The sequence below is a fragment of the Dermacentor albipictus genome, chromosome 1, assembly GCF_038994185.2.
Source record: "Dermacentor albipictus isolate Rhodes 1998 colony chromosome 1, USDA_Dalb.pri_finalv2, whole genome shotgun sequence".
In the NCBI taxonomy this organism is placed as follows: Eukaryota; Metazoa; Arthropoda; class Arachnida; order Ixodida; family Ixodidae; genus Dermacentor; species Dermacentor albipictus.
In genome coordinates, this window is record NC_091821.1 from 65,041,056 (window position 1) to 65,062,605 (window position 21,550).

Consider the following 21,550-nt stretch of genomic DNA (forward strand, 5'->3'; position numbering starts at 1 on the left):
GCTTTGAAATGTTCGCAGTAATTGACAGAAAAGTGGAATTACAGTTTTTTCGTCTGTCTCGGTAATTTTGTTCCGCTTGACTTCCAGTCTTTCGCCCACTCCCAACAATCATGGGTGCGACACTATTTGGTATGTCGCACTTACGTTTTGGTATTATACAGATAATTTACGCAAAAATCCGCAAGTTGAAGGGGCTATCAAAAGTGGCAAATTTGTCGTCAGCCTACCTCTACGGAAGCCAAACAACCTTGAATGCCTTAGAAGGGCACTAACTGGGGGGGGGGGGGGGGGGGGCGGGGGCGCAGTGAATACATTGTGTCTTCTTGTCGCTCCAATTGACGATTACTTCTTCTCATCCGTTAGCCTCTGGGTAAGATAACATGGTAAAACGACTGCCCCAGACAGCTAGTGGTATCAGGGCCTTATTACAATACTGGTCAGTTATGAAGTGTACTTATTGAGAAACATAGGAGTCGTCATACCTTGCTGGCGAAGCCGCGCACTGACATGGACACAGTGAAGACACACAAGGAAAGACGACAGTGTGTGTATTCACTGTGTCCGTGTCAGTGCGCAGCTTCACCAGCAACGTATGATGATTAATAACCAACTAGCCCAACTTTCTACATTACTAAACATAGGAGTGTTTCCCTTTCTTCGGTGCAATTAAAGGCCAGGTAGACAACGTATTCTCCTTTCGCCGATGCGTCTGACGTCAGAAAAGGAAAGAGAGAAGCAAGATGAATCATTCAAATACTCGCCAATATTCACGCTTATTTATTTATGAGGTGTTTTCCTAATGAATGCTGCTCGCCTATTGAACTCCATTGTGCTAAATATGGCATACACGATACAGGAAATGAGCCATTTACAGAGAATTCAAACATATAAGTCATTGATTTCTTTTTCAGCTTAATAGGTGCACGACGTTCCGGCAGGAAGAGCAGCACACTTGAGCACGCATTCAATTAGCATCTTTAAAGTACATTCCTACGGTCCTGTCTAATTTGTTGCGATTGCTTGCTTTACGCAAGCTCTCTTCCCCCCATACAACGAGAAAGCATAAACCAAAATCAACACAACTCCGTGCGCTGGACTTCCAAGGACAGCCATCAGAAACACAGAAATCCTTGAAGATGTAGCCTTTAGTAAATGTCGAAACGCAGGAGTCAAACAGTGGATTTATCTGTAAGGAGCACGCGCACATGTATATTTTTTTAATTCTGTACACCATAATCTCGTGTCCACTTATGTCAAATAACAAAAAACTGCACTCCATTCTCTTGTAGGCTGGGTGAGCTTTGGTTCTCACGCGCCACAAAGCCCTGGACTTGGAATGACTTCACCTACAGATTCACTGCCGATTCTGTGGAGTTTGATAATTGCGTGAATACTGTGCACACGTTCACGAGAAAGGTGTGTTCACCATTCATCACAAGCGTGTGTGTTCAGCCTAAGGAAATCATTACTGAGAAATGTTTTATTAAGTTTTTGTTTATTTGAGCAGGAATAAAAAGCTTTAAGGTTTGGAGCTCTGGAGTCATCGTCGTTTAAAGGAAATATCAACGCCCTCACTTTGACCGAGGCTTCTTAAAAATAATAAGAAAGCTAATTCATTTAGGTGTTTCGTACATGAACCTGCTAACTGGCAGCGGCGCACCATTAATATTTTCGACAATGTATTTCAGCTTCGACAGGAAATATGTTGGTCATTTAGTCGGTCAACTCAGGGGTCATTAGTGACCGAGGAACGATTTTATGATTTAAAACCACTGCTCAATGTTTCCTTCCACAACGAAAAAGGTTTGCATGCATATGCTTTCTTCGTGCATTCATATACAGGGTGTTCTCTCTTTTTTTAGCTGCATCAATTTTTAAAAATTCCCTCTGGTAGATAGCACACTGCTAATCCATGATCTAAATTATTCGACGAGGTGGCCATTACTTCTACGAGTAATCAAAATGTCTAATTGAATAATTATTATAACTACGTTGAATAATTTTTAAATTAATTACTTTACGACACATATGTCAACCTACCAATTAGAGCCGGTGAGTTTGGAAGACGTATCCACTTCGAACTAATTCTCAGGACTCCCCCAATTCCACGGTAATAATTTTCAATGTGTCCAACGAAATGAATTGGCGTTCCAATGATCTTTAAAGAAAACGCAATTTTATGCAGTGTCCGACGAAACGCGCTGCGTTTCGTCGGACACTGAAAATTAATATATCAAAACTGGTGCAGTCCTGAGAATTTCTGCAAATAGATATTCCTTGCGAACTCACCCGCTGTAATTCGTAGATTGAAACATGTGCCGTAACATACGTAATTAAAAAAATAATTAACATGATTATGTTAAGTATTCAAAAAGGCATTTTGATTTCCCGTAGAAGTAATATCCGCTGCGTGGAGTAATTTGGATCTAAGGCTAGAATTGGACTATCTGCCACAGGCAATTTTTAATAATTTGGTGCAGCTAAAAACACCCTATACATAACACTTGATGCTTCCTTAGTTCTTTTTTAGTGGGCTTTTTCGGAAATTTAATTCCATACACAGGAACAGTCAAGATGTTTGAGCTAGGTTTATTGAAGTTTTTGATTTTCTCTGCAGTGAAATCTGATATTTCTCGAGTGACAAAATTACGCCTACAGTTTCTGCAATACACGTCATGTATTCTGTGACCAAATGGAACTCAAGGAAGCATCACTTGTTCAATCGCTCGAGACATTGCTTCACTTGAACTGTATGCTATACCTTTATTTTCTGCATTGTAAAACCTGACTTCACTGTAAAAAAAAATGTAGGAAATTTCAACATTATCAAACTATGCTAGGAAATAGTTGTTACAATGCTCTAAAACTTTACTATGGGAAATTTTATAGTAAAGTCATTAGTGGCACATAATATAATTTCAGCATAAAGAATTGAAATGTTGTTCCTTTCTCAAAGACTGGCGCTTAGGAAGTGTTAAAATATGAAGTCACCTTTAAAAATAATGTGCGGCTTGCTCCAACCCGGGTCACAACTCAAGGTCTTCTCTTAAAAATGTTAAAAATTGACCGTTTGGCCACACGTTTAGCCAGCTATCCCAAAATCATAGGTAGAAAAAACAAAAACACATGACAGAAATGCAAAACACTGTTGAGAGTCTAAATAAAATGGCAAAACACTTACAAAGCAATGCCGTGGATCACTGTGAAATTAATAAGAAAGGGCATACGACTACACGTCCTACAGAAGCATGAACATGTAATGGGAAGAGGGAGGAAATTAAAAATGCACGTTAACTGTCATTTCCAAGAAATTTATCAATTCACTGTCTACGAGAAAACCTCAAAGAACGTCGAAAGCCAAGATCTGTTTGCTGGGGCACGACCAAGGTCCAAGCGCTTTCTGCACACAGAAGGGACATCTACCTAAAGTGTTCAAACGACTGCGAAATATCTCTTGCTGAAAGTTATGTTGCGCGCGCTGAACGAGACAGTACTCAACAGAAGCTTCCATTCTGCCGCAGTGCGGGCACTCATTTGATATGTGTTCTTTTTAGGTGATACAAAAAGTAAGGTGCATAGTTTATCATGAGGCGTAAGCAGTGTAAAAGCACGTCAAGCGTGCAGTCGATCTTGAGGTTTTACAGAGAAGAGCAGCAGAGGATCAATGTATACAATAAAGAGCACCGCGCTGCGCGGTCATCAAACTATGTCATTCAGTGTAACTTGTTTGGCAGGCCCTAAAGGAGACTCTTGGCATCCTGTGGTGAAAAGACAACTGTCAGTGAATCTAAGATATGTCAGAAAGACTTTGTAGTAGCGTAAACATGGGGGTAGAAATGACGCTCATGGGGTGATCTTTTATGCTTATCTGGTTCGTCTCACTGACAAATGAAATAGGATGGCAAAACCCCGCAAGCGAGCCCTCGAAGGAATGAAACAAGTATCCAGGCAAAGCTGTACGGTCAGGCGACAGAATAACTAGCTTGTCAGGATGCTGTGTTATACCTGCTCAGCAATGTCTGATAATGTAAAACAAGTTCTAAATGCACCAGTGGCTCCAGCAGACTGCGAAGAATATAGGATTAAGATAGTGGAAGCAACAAAACTAGAATGAACTTCGCATAATTACAAGTGATAATTACGGCACGCCATTTACGATGCAGTTGCGTGAAACGTGGATCATATAACATAGCGTCCGTTCATCCAGAGCATAGAATAAACGCTTGGCATTTTCACTTCGTGAGTCAGAAATGAGGCGACAAATTTTTGTCCTTTCCGCAGGTCATCAAGGACCGGAAGAAAATGCTCCTGGAGCTCCAGGCAGCGTCCGAGCAGATCGATGGTGCAGGCGAGGACGAGTACCTGAACCTTAGTGGTTGTAGAAGGGCCTTCCTGGATCTGCTGCTATCGCAGCATTTCAAGGACCCGTCGTTCACAGAGGAGGACATACGAGAGGAAGTCGACACATTTACGTTTGAGGTAAGCGTACAAACAAAAATTGGGCACTGGAAATTCCTCATCTCATTTTATCACACCATTTTCCTACCTGGGTGCTGGGAAGCTCTCGAAAGTGGTCTGTCGCATGTTCGAACGTTAGCGGCTCAGGTTGAGTGATCGTAGAAGCCTCATTTCATATCTGAATCGTTCTGACTGCTTCGCGGTTTTTCTTGTCGCAAGTATCCAACTTTATTTTCATTGATTGTGCACGTATTGTAGAGTTTCAGAGAGTATTGCGACATAACCTCCGTAACACTGTAACTTCAATATCACTGCACTTCTTTGGTTAGTATGTGGGAAACAAGATAGAAGACGAAGAAAAGCAATGATGAAAAACACTTAAAGTCAGGCGTTCTAGGCACAGGCAAACCATAAAAACTTCAGCTTTTTTATAAAATGCTGTCGAATACCCCATACTGAAATGTTCATTCCTTATGCTGTAATTTTCCTCCCTGTAGGGTTCGCAACACATGCAATCGTCGCACTTCGTATTTCGCGTTCTTTGTTTTGTTTTTTTCGCTCCGTCCTCTCGCCCATTTCGCTATCCCTCTCATTTCGGCATTATATTTTTCTTTTTCTCATGAGTGTAAGCTCACGAATTGACCAACCTAGTCGGCCAATTGTGCGCAGCGGAGCTGTGGGTTTTTTAATCTTTTATGTGCCATCGAGCGCGTGAATATGTTCCGACCGAACCATTCGAACAAACCCGCCTATAGCTGGTACTCTTATACACAATACAGATGACAGACTACGATCAACTGAAACACAGAAAAGCATGAACAAGGCTTTCACACGCTAACAACCAATGTCTCCGCCTTTTCTTTCTTCTTATCGGTGGCCTCTTTTCCCACCAACAACGAATAAAATTTACCATTCAGTCGCTCCTGATCCTTTACCTTAATCCTGTGATTTTTATCTTCTATATTTATATCGCAGTTTTTATTTCGGCCCAAACTGAAGTTTACAATAAAAGTACCCTCGCTATCAGCATGCTGCCTCAAACAAAAGTAAATCAACAAGTGCTTGCCCAAATAAGCCTTTCATTTTTCTTTTAGTTGACAATATATATATTATGAGAACCGCCAGTTTCCTATGTAAAAAAGGACTATAAAAGAAACCAGATCATCCCAAAAATAAAAATAAAATCTAAAATATAACATTCTATTACAAAGCTCTCAGGCTTCGCTAATGTTGTGCGCTTTCCCGGCTGGATTTTTACATACAGGGTCACGATACGACAGCTGTTGGAATCAGCTGGACCCTGTACCTGCTGGGTCTGCATCAGGACGTGCAACAGAAGGTGTACGAGGAGCTGGAGGATATATTTGGCGATGACAGGGACCGAGACGCCACCATGGAAGACATCAGGCGAATGAAGTATCTGGAATGCGCCATCAAGGTTTGCTGTTTTCGTGTACGCGAAAGAGGTTGTTGTGCTGAAGTCGAAAAATGCACATCGTTAAGCAGAGTACATGTGACAACTCCACAAACAGCGACCCTAGCTAGTGCAGCTAGAAAATTAACTCTGTTTATACGGGAAAGCTTCGTTTTTTCTCAAACACTAATCGTACAGGCACGACATGTTGGCAAATTTCTGAGCAAATATTTCCCACACGCGCGCAGCAGCACGTTATGGAAATAGTGGCATTGGTTTTCCTGGGTAAAGACCACTCAGAAAAAGCCCGAGACGTTTAAAATGTGAGATGCTGTTATAACGTTTATATTTACGGGCATCTTGACACTGAAGGTAACGTTATCGAAGGAACAACTACAGCACGGATTCCGTCTATGACAATGGCTGCATCGGGTCGAAAGACTCAGCACTGAGCACCTTTTATCGGAAAGTCTGAAAATGACTTGGAAATAGTTACGAAATTGCTGTTTTCAGAACGCGACTACGAAATGTAGCGGAAACTTCCGCAGGTGTAAGCAATCTCGTAAGGGGAAGCGCACTCTCACTGGCTGTTCAGCCGATCTGAGATGCGACTCTGAAAGGCGGATGTGAGTAGCTTGCTTATTTACTCGAAACATGTTTCCGCATTGCACCTTCCCTTGCGGCTCAGACACCCACACTCATTTACGTCCCTCGCAAGAGATTTCGAAACTTAACAATCTCGTACTCCACGTCGTATCGGAGCGGGCGAACTGTTGCGATTCTGCCAAATCCTTAATTGTGCCTCTGGCGCAGACGTCTATTGACCAGCCGTGGCCATTTCCTTTCCTGCTCTCGCGAAACCCGAATATATGTAACATTGCAGCGGGGATCCACTGCTGAACTACGAGTTCGGGCATGAGTAAGCACTGTACCTCCTAACCGAAGGGCGATTTCTTTAGTGAGCTCGAGAAGCTTTAACAGAGAGACCGCTAGACTGGTAATCTCGAAAAATTATTCGTATCACTCCAAGTTGTTTGGAAGCTCAAAAATTGGGCGTTACCCAAAATGTCACGGCGTGACTTGGGCCGAGGACATACGCATAAAAGCAGAGGAGGATAGCACTCGTCCGGGACTAGAATTCGGTTTAATGTGTCCGTCCGAAATCTCATTCTTACATGTTGAATCATGTAATTTGGGAGGCCCGAAAAGGTAGATGACTTCTTTCAATCGCACGCTTTCTCAATCGCACATTTCTACGATAAATCCCATTATTATTGCGAAATATTGCGAATGAGGCCAACGTTCAATAACCATAATAACATTTTTGCATAGAAGCTAACGAGTTCTGAGCCGACGAACATATGTAGCAATCTCGCAGGAATGATTCGCTGAACTCCCGCTGACACACCACGAAAAAGAACTATTTGCCTTAATCAGAGAGGAACACTAAATTCTGCGCGCTAATGCTGCTCTCGATGATAATTTTTTTTCTTCAGCGTATTCCGTACAACATTTGCATTCAGAATAAATAAAAATTGCACGCCTTTCATCGAGAGAGGAAAGAATGTGCTTACACCGGTGTAAGGGCAGAGCCACAAAGTTATTACCACCTGGAAATAAAAGCAATGGGGCTTAATTAGGAGCGAATAGTTTTGAAAAGAACGAAAGCCACCACAAGGCACCGGGAAAAAAATTATGAACTATTTGGTATGACTGGTAATCACCACGCTTGAAATATTTAAAGAGCGATGAATTTCTTAGTGTAGAATATCTTATTTATTTTATGACGTTTTTATGGGGGAGGGGGTGTCGTTTGTGCGAACAACCAGTGTTTTCATAATCATTGCATACTCTATCACTCGTGGCCGTACTCTATAATCGTGGCCACTCTATCATTCTGGCGAAAAGAGAGCGCTGAGCCCGTTGAGCTTAGTGTATCAAGCTTTTCGACTGGGATTAAGAAGCTCTTCCTGGCATTTCTGCGAGGATCGTAATGAATACGATCTGCTTTATAACTGAATTTCTATTTGTAAGTGCCTAAATATCAAGCATATAAAAGCAGCATCAGCTTCTTGGAAGTTTCTAAATGTGCACTCAGCAATGCGGGTTCCAGCCAACTAGTAAAATCCTCTCACCGAAAGGGTCTTACTACGATTTTACAAGAGAAATATAAGCTGCGAATTTTGCACCGATGCAAGGTATCATGTAGCATGGTTCTTCTTCCATCATGCAATTTTATTTCAAGGTCAATCTTGGTGCGATGAAACATTGCAGTATTTGAGCGCAATACAACAAGAACACCCCTTGCAACAGAAAGTTGTCTTATATAATGCTCACCACTTTATTTTTATAGATGGAAAGCTGTCGTCTCTTACTGGTACTTCTCGCAATGTGATCATGTCTTATGGTCATAAACGTCGAAAACTACAATGTCAGAAGAAATTGCATGTGCTGGTTTCTGAGAATAAGTGAAAGTTATTGTGGATGCGGAACACCAATAGAAAATTTCTTCAGAGAACGGCAGGGGGCAGGAGAGCTTCATGGGCACTAAATGTACACGCAGAATCAGAATCAGATGATGCGATGTATTTTTGATAATCCCTTGTTTGTCATCGCTTTTTTTTCTTATAATTTTTGCGAGTTATTTTAGGAGGCACAAAGGCTGTTTCCATCAGTGCCACTCGTTGGGCGTCTTCTACAAGAAGACTGGACGTACGGTAAGTGACTTCAGGAAAATAATTGAAATTTGGTTTTCGTTCCTCCTTTCTTTGCATTTTCTGCAGCCATTTCATACCAGTCGTTAGCGTTACCATATCCCACGTTTGTAATCCTTTATCCCCGTCAGATGTGAAAGAACATGAACTTCGGCTGTTGTCGGGTTAGCAGGCGTTAAAATACAATTTGAGTTTCTTAAGCTATGACTGGCACAATGTAAGAAAAGGAAGCCAAAAAAGATCAGAATTTCAGTCAAAATCAGCTTGTTCCCCTTGTTCTCTTAATTTTGATTCAGGCCTCATCGCGATGAAATTGTGGCAAATAGACTATAAAACTGAAAACAGTTATAGGTAAAATTGAGCAAAATACAGGCTTTAATTTTGAGCGCTCATTATTTCGGCTCCTGTTTGTTGAGTGGGCTTGCGGGCTAAAGTGGGCTTGAGCTAAACAGCAAATGGGCGTTGGATTGCGTTGCAAACGAATCAGAAAAACACAATGAGAGGAAGCATGACAAATATTTTTACCTGCCTAGTAAGCGCAATATATTGCTTTTATTTTCTCGGATTTCATCGATCAAGGTCAGTTGTTTATTTATGTGACAATTGAGATCATGCTAAGAAATACATCACGCATTTTTGTGAATAAACCACACTTTTGCAGGAGCACGTTTTGCGAATCTTCATGCTGGGCCACTAAAGATTTCTCTTCTTGCAGATGGCTACATTATACCGAAAGGAACAGTGTGCACAGTCTTCATCTACGTCCTGCACCGTGACCCCAAGGAATTCCCGAAACCGGAGGAGTACATACCGGAGCGATTCCTACCGGAAAACTGCGTCGGCCGGCATCCGTTCGCCTACGTGCCTTTTTCTGCCGGCTACAGGAATTGCATCGGTAAAACAATTCGCATCTTCGTGTAGAACTGTACGTGTCATAGTACATGGCGCTTAGCACATGCCGCAATAAGAAGTGAGGCCGAGCGATGAATGAGACATGTCACGCCCTAACAACATGGGACAAATAGGAAAAACGAAAGGTCATACTTAGCGCGAGAAAGGCATCGTTGTTTAGATGGGGTCTCTCATTTATAGTCGCGAGTTCGTTGTCATGGCAACAGTCAGCCGCTGTCCAATGGACAAACGGAGACGCTGCAGCACTAGCCTACACAACCTGGTGTAAACGCTGCCACTGTGGTACAAAAGGTGCGCCCTCGCTGCTGCCGCATCCAGCAAAGGGCGAACGCGGCTACCACAGTTCTTGCTATATTTATTTTATTTAAGTAACTGCATCACATGTACAGACATTACAGCAGGAACGTATAAAACAAAACATGAACAAAGTCAAAATTAGGCAAACACATAACGCATGATCAAGAACGCCATTTGATGAATACGAAACAGCTCGAGTGGTAAGGCTATTGCGCTCTCTAATAGCGCGTGCGAACAAAGAGTAAAGAAATACACTGAATGCAGGCAGTTGAATACACACAGTCGGTAGCTATCAACCGGTTATCGTGGTCGAATTGGCGCGGTGCGCTCAGAGCTTTCAGAATTTAGTTTCTGAAAGCGCAGCTAGACGAAAATGTTCACAGGAGGCTTCAGTACATCGAGCCCAAGCCAACAGCCAATGTCCTTGCACCTTAAGCACGCAGTGTTTGAATGATTTGTGATGTTCAACGCCCCAAAGCAGTACTGGGACTATGGCAAATGCTGTAATAGCGAGGTCTCCGGGTTATCTTGACAACCTGTGCCTGCCTTACGTACATCTAATAATAAGTGAACAAGTCTTTTATTGTTGTTACATTTCGCCCACGTCGAAATACAGAGGCTCTGGGTCGAACCCACGACCTCGTGCCCAGTAGCAGAACGCCACAACCACTGAACCGCCGCGGTGGGTACGCCTTGCTGTATACAGAGGGCGCATTGACGTGAGGCAGCTCAGAAATCCTGGCTGCACGTCTTGGTAGCCGCGTAATGGACGTTTCTTATGGCTTTCGTATTCATAAAACTCCTAGTGGAACTTTATCACTGGCATCAATTTTCAGACAATATGCCACGCAATATTTAGAGTTGATGTAGTGCTGGTGCGAACCAATGATTGTGTTGTATGGTGCACGCTACCTTACTAACCTAAGATGCTGATGGGAATTGCAAGAAGCGTTTGATGAGGATTTATATACCGAGGTAAACCTTGAATTTATAAAGTTCAGTTGACTGAGGAGTACGTAGGAACGTGATGAAAACATAGAAAGGTGTAAAGCATAAGCGTAAACAGTGGACGTCGAAAAGCACCTTTCGCTTGGAAGACGAACTGCTATGTGCTTTCATGAAATACGAGACTGATTATGATATTTTTTGGTGTACCAATGCAGGGCATATCACTGAGCCCGTTTAGCTTAATGTTTAGCTAAGAACGAAATATTTTAACGGCCTGCCATTAACGGTCTCAGCCCTGGTCTCGTCAGTACGTGTCCCTTGTTGTCACTGTCTTTTCGCGCTGTTTAAAGTTTAACCATCATAACGTCTTGTTTTTGACTGCTCAATTTGAGCTTAATGCTGTACGTGCTGGATACCCATATGTATATTTTTCATCTCCTTTAAGAACACTATTGCATCACAAGGGCCCATGGTAGCTAAGCAACAGCTGTGTTTCAGTGCAAGCTAGGCATGCGGTTAGTAATGAATAAGTGCACTGTGGGCACACATGTCTGACTGATGCACTGTAAACTCCAGGCTGCGTTTCTTAGTGGTTCGAAAATTGACTTTTTTATTTTTCTTTGGCGATTGATAAGTGATTGATAAGTTGATAAGTGATTCTTTGGCTAGCATGCAAGCACTGCAAAAAATTGTACAGCGGAAAAATTTCATGAGGGGCCAGTTCATGTCATGCCTCTTTAAGAATTATAAAGCGCCAGATTTTTTTATTACAGTTTTTTTTCAATGAAAAGCGAAAATTCACATTCAACTGGCGCTGCCAGCTTGCCGCTGGTCTGTAATCTTTCTGTCCTTCGTTTCTATGCAGGCCAGAAATTCGCTTCGATGGAGATGAAGACACTTGTGTCCCGCGTGCTGAGGAACTACAAGCTGGAATCGATGTACCACAGGGATAAGGTGCAAGCTGTGGCAGAGCTTGTGCTTCGCGCTCGCAACGGTCTGCGGATACGCCTCATTCCACGAGAGTAGTGACACCGACGTTGTTATGCATCTGTGTTTCTTGTTATTTACATCGCGTGCAAAAAAGCATGCTGTCTAAGCACAGTTCTCTCCCGGCGACATCAGGGAAAATGTGTGTGTGTCGTTCATTAATTTCACAATGTGTCCTTACGTTCGCTCACTCATGTCTGATGACTAGTCTTGATGCCTTATTTCTGTTCATGTCTCTATTTCACAACATAAGGCTTCATCAACCTGTAAACCCGAGAAAACTACACACAGTGACCCTTTAACAATTTAACAAATAAAGTGTTCGGTATTTTTTCACCAGTAATGAGCAAGCCTCCATTTCTTTTTTTCATTTTCTCCTAGAGCTCACGAAGTTGGCCGCAATCACAAAGTCTGACTAACGCAGCCAGACTAAGCACGTGTGTATTGTCATAAGTTTGTGCTCACTGAAGGGCCAGAAACGTTTCTACTTCAGGGCCAATATTCCTTTCGAGAAAGGGAGGTGGTTACCCACATGCACGTATGCACGTGCATGCATGACCGAGTACGCTTAATTCAGGTTTGTTGGTGTGCGTCCTCGACAGGATAATGTGTGCTACTTCTTCATATTGTTACAGGAAGAATCTATGTACAAAGGGTATATTTAAAAGGCAAAGCGCGCTACGGTGCAGCAATGATAGGGCTAGAGCGTTCACACCAGAAATCCACACCGTCATCGTCGTTATCGTCCAAGCACCGACCATAGGATCGCCGCCCGTGAAATTACCTTTAAGCATAGGCTGCTTCTCGACAAGCCAGGTAGGTATTCTGCAACTGTCCACCTATTGGACACGTCGCCCCAATCCAGCCAATTAGAAATTCAGCAGCAGCCGAAATGGACATGTTCATCTGGTGGCCACATAAAGAATGACGCCCCCCCCCCCCCCCCGGCTCAGAAAGCAAAATTTTATGCGTTCAATGAGGAGTAAGAGTAAATTACGAACACCTTGCTGAACCGGTAATCGTATTCTCAACAATTCAAATCCCCGGACCGAATCTTCACGGCCGGACTCATTATGAATTTTCAGCATCGACAAACATTTATACCTTCAAGACCAACAAGCATTTGCAGCTGCTGCTGTCTGTGAACCACATGGTAAATGTCAGCTTTGATTTTAAAGAAACTAGTGATCATGTTAAGCAGTGCAGTGAGAAACACAGCAGGGACAAAATTGGTACCACTGAAGCGCAATAAACAAAAGTACCATGGTGGCTAAGTGTTTCTGTTAACCCAAGAAAGGCAGTGGCGACCATTATCAGCAGGCAGTTACACATTATGGGGCTAGCGGGACACCGAGTACGCTATTCCGCTTTAACTGTAGCACAAAGAAATGCCCTCCCGAGAATGAGTCTAAGGCTGGAAGTCTAACCGAGTGTTGTTTAAACTTTTACCCTGCGCCAGTGATGGAAGTAAAGTAGAAATAAAAAAAATTGAGATGAAATCAAACTCTTGTGAATTTTTTAACAACCTGCTTTTGGCAGCAAACAGCGGCCTTTCTCATCGAGCACGGAAAGTTTCTTGTCTGACTTCAAATGCTGATCAGTAGCTTTATTTTTCTTCTTAGTGTAGACTAACACGATTCAGGCATTATATGCTCATTTTGACCGACATCTCACAAGGCTTCAGTCCTTCACATCCCTTTACGTCAGTAATGGCATGCCGAGTTTTCGGTGGAGTAATAGCGAATATGGGCGCACCTGCACGGTACCTTGTACTGCACAGTACAGAGTGCAACGGCCAAGAATTGTCTCTCGCGGTCGGAATAACACGATACTCAACGATTGGGAAAATAGGCAGCTTCTTTCTGGTGTGAAGAGGCGAACTGAATTTCAAGCAGAAAGTAGACGCCACTGGTTTCATGGATTACATCGAGTAATCTAAAATGTTCTAATTTTCAGCAAAAAGAAAAACGCGTGCCACCTTTATTTCACTACAAACGCTCGACAGTAAAACATCACTGAGCCAGTCTGCCCACTTAAAATAGATGTCACTCGAAATATTTAAATTAGTGTAAGCTTAGTTTTAGACATAACTATAGTGATGTGCAGTGGAGGGTAGGTTACTAAAAGACCTATTTGCACACAGTATAGAGGCAATAACACCATAACCAAAGCAAACATAATGTACAGTACTGTCTAATGGAACCTTCAGTGTCAAAGCATACTAAGCTTTTTCCTGAGCTGCCACTTAGTCCCTACGCAAGAACTTCAAAAATTTATTTGTGTGAAAACAGGAAGAGAATGCAAGGTTGAAAAGGAAAGACAAGTGTTGCATTTCTTTTGTCTTTTACGTTCGCCTTTTCTTCTGCCATTATTTTCTATGTGATACTGTGCACCGAGTGCCGCAAACACTGGTCGATAATTTAATTGAGGCTACTGATTGAGAGTGTATGAACTAAGTCTCCCAGCTCTTCTATTTCTCTTACGGCGGCATTAATATTAAACGTGAATAAACGGCAATATCGATGCTTGTGTTAATGGTATAATAACATGCAGACTACTTATCAGTGCGATATCGTTGTTGCATCCACCAGAGCTAATCGAGGCAAAATTTGGCAAAAGCAAACTGTTTTCTAAATGACGATATTCGAGCTTAATTATGTTTCTTAAATATCGCACAGAACCGTCACAAACAAACGGCGTGAATAAAAAGCCATGTGATTCTATCCTTTCTTTATGTAAGAAATAATACTGAATCACTTCCGAGAGAAGCAAATAGCTATTAATGGTGCCAAAAAAACGTGCACTCGCCAAGAATGAAATAAAAAATAAAAAATAAAGAACCGACGTTTCGGGCCCCGTACATTGTGATCACTTGATCACAATGAAGATGTAAGCATGGGGGCGCGGCTATTTATGGGTGAGGTGGCGCAGTGTTCGGGTGTATATCTCGGGAAGATTACCCCGCGTCCTGTTTATCGTGTGTCTAGTTGATTGGGTGTGAAATGATTCTAAGAGCAAATGGGCAGATATGTGTTTTTCTTTTGCGAGGATGGCTGCCGAGTCCCAGTCAATGATGTGTCCGGTTAGTTCGTGATGCTCCGCCAGGGCGTTCGCGGCTGTGTGGCCCTTGGCGACGTCATTCATGTGTTGTCAAGCGCCGTTTAAAATTTCCGCTCTCGCCGATGTACGACACGTCACACTCCTTGCAGGGTATTTTGTATATCACTCCCGGGTAGTCCGCGTGTTGCAAAGGGTCTTTTGCGCGTACCAGCTGTTGGCCAAGTTTTCGGGAAGGCACGCGGGCGATCTGAACACCGTAGCCCTTAAATATTCGTGCCAGGGCTTCACTTGTTCCCACTGTGTAGGGTACCGCCGCGCGCTTCACTGTTTCTTTCGCCGTTTCACGGCGGGGCTTCGCTGCTTTGCGCTCCTGCGTTGTGAGCAGTTGTCGAGGGTAGCCATTGTTCAACAGGTCCCTTTTTACAACCTGTAGCTCTTGCCTACGTTTCGTGGGGCTAGAGCAGACGCGGAATGCCCGGGAGAAGAGTGCTGCTGCGACGGATCTTTTTGCCCAATTGAGTGCGCCAAGTCGAAGCTCAGGTACTTTCCGGTGTGCGTTGGCTTTCTGTAGACACTAGTCCTCGTAGAGAGGACATCCAGGAAGCCGAGTATACAGTTCATGGCTGAAGAGGAAAACAATGGGCGAATTCCCTTCCTGGATGTCCTCGTAGAGAGGACTTCAAGCGGCTTGAGGACTAGTGTCTACAGAAAGCCAACGCACACCGGAAAGTACCTGAGCTTCGACTCGGCGCACTCAATTGGGCAAAAACATCCGTCGCAGCAGCACTCTTCTCCCGAGCATACCGCATCTGCTCTAGCCCTACGAAACGTAGGCAAGAGCTACAGGTTGTAAAAAGGGACCTGTTGAACAATGGCTACCCTCGACAACTGCTCAGAACGCAGAAGCGCAAAGCAGCGAAGCCCCGCCGTGAAACGGCGAAAGAAACACTGAAGCGCGCGGCGGTACCCTACACAGTGGGAACAAGCGAAGCCCTGGCACGAATTTTTAAGGGCTACGGTGTTCAGATCGCCCGCGTGCCTTCCCGAAAACTTGGCTAACAGCTGGTACGCGCAAAAGACCCTTTGCAACACGCGGACTACCCGGGAGTGATATACAAAATACCCTGCAAGGAGTGTGACGTGTCGTACATCGGCGAGAGCGGAAATTTTAAACGGCGCTTGAGACAACACATGAATGACGTCGTCAAGGGCCACACAGCCGCGAACGCCCTGGCGGAGCATCACGAACTAACCGGACACATCATTGACTGGGACTCGGCAGCCATCCTCGCAAAAGAAAAACACATATCTGCCCATTTGCTCTTAGAATCATTTCACACCCAATCAACTAGATACACGATAAACAGGACGCGGGGTAATCTTCCCGAGATATACACCCGAACACTGCGCCACCTCACCCATAAATAGCCGCGCGCCCATGCTTACATCTTCATTGTGATCAAGGGATCACAATGTACGGGGCCCGAAACGTCGGTTCTTTATTTTTATTTTTATTTCATTCTTGGCGAGTGCACGTTTTTTGGCCCCATTATGTTTCCTCGCCAGACGAGTTTTCGTCGAACACTTGACTATAAATAGCTATTAAGAGCCTAGAAAAAACAGGGTTACTTAAACGGACTTCGATGCCAGTAAAGTAATGCTTAGTGTGAAAATGCTATTCTGCAGACACTGTTTTTGCACGCCTGTTACACAAGGAGCTCTGCACCTGTGCAAAGTTCAGCCTTCTGGCTGTACTTCAGGCTTGTTTCTTCGTTAAAAAAAAAAGAAAGGCAGGAAGTGAAAGGCGATTGTCAGTACACGTGCGATCGGTAACCACGCGAGAGGCCCAGCCACGCAACATTAAGCGCATTCCGAGCCCTCTAAGCACTGCCCATAGCTCAGTGCAAAGCGGCCGCAGGGCAAAAAGTAACACGCGACAAATCCATCGTTACGTGTCTACGGCAGCAAACGTTTAATTCAGTCTCGGCACAAAAGTCCGCACTCGCTGCAACCTGCGCGTACGTAACGAGAAAAGCACTGGGGACAAGAAAGCAGTATGAGTGGCTTGCGTCAGGCAACCTTGAGCCTGGTCTTTTTTTTTTCTTTATCTACGCTCCTACCGCAAAGCAATTTACGGAGCTGTGCTGCGATTGCGCCACGCACACAGTGGCAGAGCAGATTACGGTTCTTGCGGGGCACGTCAGTGCGCGCCAACGGCCTTCTCGCTACAGAGATTTGGCTCGCAAGTCACCGCCTCTGTCGGTCGGCGAGCTTTTTTTTCTCTCGTGCGGAACCCGAGCGCGGCAATACCAATCGCTTCAAGGATTTCCGGTTGCATCCTAGGTAGGTCCTGTTTCGTAGGCAGGCGGTCGTATGGCGCCCGAGAAGCCGTCGCCCCGAGCTTCAGGGCCACGGGCCGGCTCCACAGATGCAGAGCGAACGCGAAGAAAGAAACGGCCCGCACGCCCACTGACCCACACACGGGCAGCGACCTCGCAGCGGCGCCTTTTCGTGGCGCTACTATTATTGTGGTTCAGCGTGGAAGGTCGGGTTCACCGACGAGCGCTGGTTCGCCACGCTCCGCACCGAGCTTCGGCGAGGGACGCCTCGCCGTGGGACCACCGGCCATGACAACAGAACGTATTCAGTATATCTGTATTAATGATGCTGCCCGGTACGCTTGTTGCGCACTTCCTCGAAGCTATAAAGGTTCGCGCGCTACGCATGGCAACGCGATATACTCCCGAAACGTAAACACGCTGATTATAGCCTTGCTTGCGTCACTCACCATGACCGCGCGAAGGAAAGCCAGAACGTGCCGAATATGGCGCTGTGCGTATATGAAGTCACGAAGTCACCGTGAATTTTTCCTTAATTATTTTCTCGTGGAGTAACCTAATGTTTGACATCGTTTGTGTGTCTATTTACAATCCATGAAGTAGAACTTAGAGCTATAGGAGTCATGCGGTCAACTGGATCACCTTCTCGCACGACTTGCACTATGAATGCGTTTTGGAAGAACACTAATACGAAAATTGTAATGACCTGTCTTATTAGTGGCCTCTGCATCGCCATTGCCAGATAAGCTATTGTTGTTCTAGCTCAGTCATAGCAACTGACCACGGAACATTGCATACAGACGCTGCGCTGATACCCGAAGCATTCCTGAAGGGCGCCTCACTGCTGCCTGCACTTCAACGAGCTTTTCCATTCTTCCCAGAACCGTAGTGAACGCATCAGCTTCGACCTCCTCCCCCCCCCCCCCCCCCGCCCTGGTCATATAAGACCCTAGTTTGACCGTCACCCAAAAGAGTGAAAAGCGGTCTAGACAAACAAATGTAGAGGAGAGGTTTAAAAATGCAACCGAGCTTTGCATTATGAAACAGCTCTGGTGAGCAAGGCGCCGGGAAAAGACGTTAAATGCTTTGCGCATACAAGTGACCGGTTTTCAGGTAACTGCATGGCATGCGAAACGAACGGCGGTGATTGCTACATCCCTCGCGCATTGTCAAGGCAAAAGTAGGTGCTCGCCGCTTAGGTCGCCAGATCAATGAGGTTAATATTATGCATGTCTTTATTGCAACTTAATGCAGTATTTTACTTCCGCAGCTCTATCATAAACGGCTTCGCTCAACGCTGACTCTTATAAGGTAAGAATGCATTTGATTTTGCCCTGGGGCGCTATAACGTAAAACTATTCCAAACTTTTCTATTCCAATTCTGCTATCAGCCCTCCGCGATTGGTCAAAAACTTTTTTCGACCACCCTCCACTTCACCTGTCTGTCACGCGACGTTACAAAAACCGCAATACCTCCCCATCTGATATGATGTGTGCACACTGATTATGCATGATTTGACAGAAAAAAGAAAAACAGTTATTTCTGATTCGACCCCTTTTCGCCATTAGCCCTCGGCTATTGGTGAAAAGTTTTCGGGCTGCAACCACTTCACCTGCCTGTCACGCGACGTCACAAAACCGCACGAACTCACCGCGTCAAAGTGACGTGTACGCGATAAAGATGCATTAATATGCCGAACAAAACTGAATTTTTTTCGGAATAGCCGCAGGCTGCCCCGTTCCGAAAGGAATAAAAGATAGCTGCCGCCGATCGCGGAGACGCTGGCTACTCGCACCTGCCGGAGAGCATGGGTGTATTTGCGTATAATAAAACTTCTTGCGTGACCGTGTAACGTTTTCAAGCACTTTCGGCACGTTTACTACCTCATTCTGCCAACTCTTCTTTGCTGAGGGTAAATTTTAGCGCCATTCTTAAGCTTCCGTTGCATGCCGCCGCGATTTTCGACCAGCCACCTCAAGCTAAGTAAGGGAAAGCCGACCAATCGCAGACGCCAGCACCACCCTCTTCATCCGGTTATCGGTTTTCAGTGCAGTGGCTCGGCCCCATCGAATCCCTCTCCACTTGAGCGCTCTCCTCGCTTCTTGTGAGCCAATTAGATACAACAAGCCGCTCAGTGTAGGCAATGTTATTCGTTTTTCAAGCAAACAAAAGGGACGTCCTATGAACGAGGAGAGCGTTTGATTGGTCTGTTCAGACAACCCTATGGGTGACCGCCCGGTGCTTGCGTCGGTGGTTACGCAAATTTGACGTCAGGAAATTGGAATAGAAACATATTGGAATAGTTTTACGTTATAGGGCCCCTGGATTTGCTAAAATTGGATCTATCTTCCTCAGAAGGCAGTTCCGCATAAATTGTAATAATGTGCTACCTTGTAGTCATTGCTCTTGCCAGAAAACTAATAACGCTAATTTCTCCCTCTTTCTTGCAAACCTTGCACCCACTGCGATCGCCAACCATTAAGAGCGCGTAAGTTGAACGAAAAGCACAAAGAGCAAATAAACGGGAGAAAATGATAGCACCAACAGCAAGTCAAGTTTCAAAGGGAAGACTGATGGGTGTAGAGATGCTGTAGATTAATTTTGATCATCTGGGGTTCCTTACGATACACCTAAACAGCTGTACGGCAGAGTTTCCAGATCCTTCTAAATGCCAGCGCCACCTCCCGAAAGTTGAACCCCCGAACTGATCCTTAGCAGCAGAACACCATCACCACAGAGACGCTCCTGCGAGTTCAAAAGGAAGCTAACGTACTATAATCGAAGAGAATTACAATGAAAGGGCACCTTATTTCTCTCTCTCTCTCTCTCTCTCTCTCTCTCTCTCTCTCTCTCTCTCTCTATATATATATATATATATATATATATATATATATATATATATATGTATGTATATATATGTGTGTGTGTGTGTGTGTGTGTTGTGTGTGTGTGTGTGTGTGTGTGTGTGTGTGTGTGTGTGTGTGTGTGTGTGTGTGTGTGTGTGTGTGTGTGTGTGTGTGTGTGTGGTTTTGTTTTCTCTAGCACTCGCATTTAAGAAAAAACAATATTTCAACTCCATTAGTATTCTTACGGGATATGGGTGCAAGTTGGCTTTATTTAAGCAAGTTTGCACCAACGTCCTTGTTAGATGCCGCGCAGCTCTAAACGCGGAAGTTTCTAAGCCAACGCAATCATCCGCAAGCAAAGGATTCTGCATCGTCAAGGCTGCTGAAAAAAAAATTATGTGCATTCGCCGGCTATATGCATATGCCTCCAGTAGACTCTTCGTGTCCGTTTCCTTTTAAACTAAACAAAGAAGGTGACACAGTGGTCGTACCAAGTTTGTGAACCATGAAAAGAACGACGATAATTGATAGCTTCCAAACGTTCTACTGCTGCGTTTCGCGTGCAGCAGCAGAAGGCCATAGCAGCTGAGCGAACTAGTCAAGTCACGGAGGAGGAAGTGAAATGAACGTTTATTGTGAGGAACAGCGAGAAAGAGGTCACGGAGATTTGCGTTCTTAAATGTACTTCGGCTAAAAACTAAACCAGCGCAATTACTTCGATAATCAGTAACAGTGAAATCTTCAATGCACACGCTGAAATTCACTTCATCCTGCACCCTTTTAATCTAAACTGCAAAATCATCTTCCTTTATCACTGGCGGTCGCTTATATCAGAACACCAAGAAAGAAAAGATAATGTTTATACATGTGCTTCTCGCCCAAAAGCCAACTACAAGCTATGAACGCGCCGTAATCGCGAAAAAAAAACAAAGAAAGCTTACACTACGTTGTATCATCTTCCTCCATAGGAACAAGGTAAGTACGTATAGGCAACAGGACATGTATGAGAGTTTATTTTTTTGGCTTAAGGCGTGAGCACAGTAGACAACCGAAGCTTAAAATGCATTTATTTCGATTTCTCTGGGTTTAACTTTTGTTGTTTTATTAGTATAAATTACATCATGGCGTTACAGAAATAAACAATGGAGGTCGCCACAGGCGGAACAGTCACTCTTACCTTTTCTTCTGAACTGGCGAGTAATAGGGAAGCTACTCATAGCAGTGCGAGCGCTGTTGTCATAATGCCAGGACACAAGCTACTCGAGCTGCTCAAACAGGGACACATAAACTCGCTAATAAAACAACAGATAAATGCACCACGCCGCCTAGCACGCATTTAAAAGGCTATTAAGCCCGAACGACCAAGAAATGCGCTCTCGACATGCAAAAACTAAACCGTACCAATAGCGATGTGCGCTTGTCGCTCCCCCAATGGCACCCCCCTCCCCCTTTTCTTTTGCTTTTTTTTGCGGCAAGAGACCCATAAAAGATGTGCGATAGCAATGAAATGCAAAAACATCATATTCCTTTCCATGCCAGTTGTTCCAGTCTACTAGAGTGAACATTTTTAATGG

The 21,550-nt window shown here is 44.3% G+C and overlaps 1 protein-coding gene across 1 annotated transcript in view; it reads left to right on the plus strand.

The window, feature by feature from the left end:
• LOC135912463 (uncharacterized) overlaps positions 1-21,550 on the plus strand; it is a 63,918-nt gene that overhangs the window by 13,187 nt on the left and 29,181 nt on the right. The window contains exons 6-12 of the mRNA XM_065444908.2: positions 1,290-1,416; positions 4,282-4,479; positions 5,723-5,896; positions 8,523-8,589; positions 9,302-9,481; positions 11,609-11,765; positions 20,945-20,951. Of these exons, the coding sequence (XP_065300980.1) occupies positions 1,290-1,416; positions 4,282-4,479; positions 5,723-5,896; positions 8,523-8,589; positions 9,302-9,481; positions 11,609-11,765; positions 20,945-20,951 (910 nt within the window). The remainder of the gene's footprint in view (positions 1-1,289; positions 1,417-4,281; positions 4,480-5,722; positions 5,897-8,522; positions 8,590-9,301; positions 9,482-11,608; positions 11,766-20,944; positions 20,952-21,550) is intronic.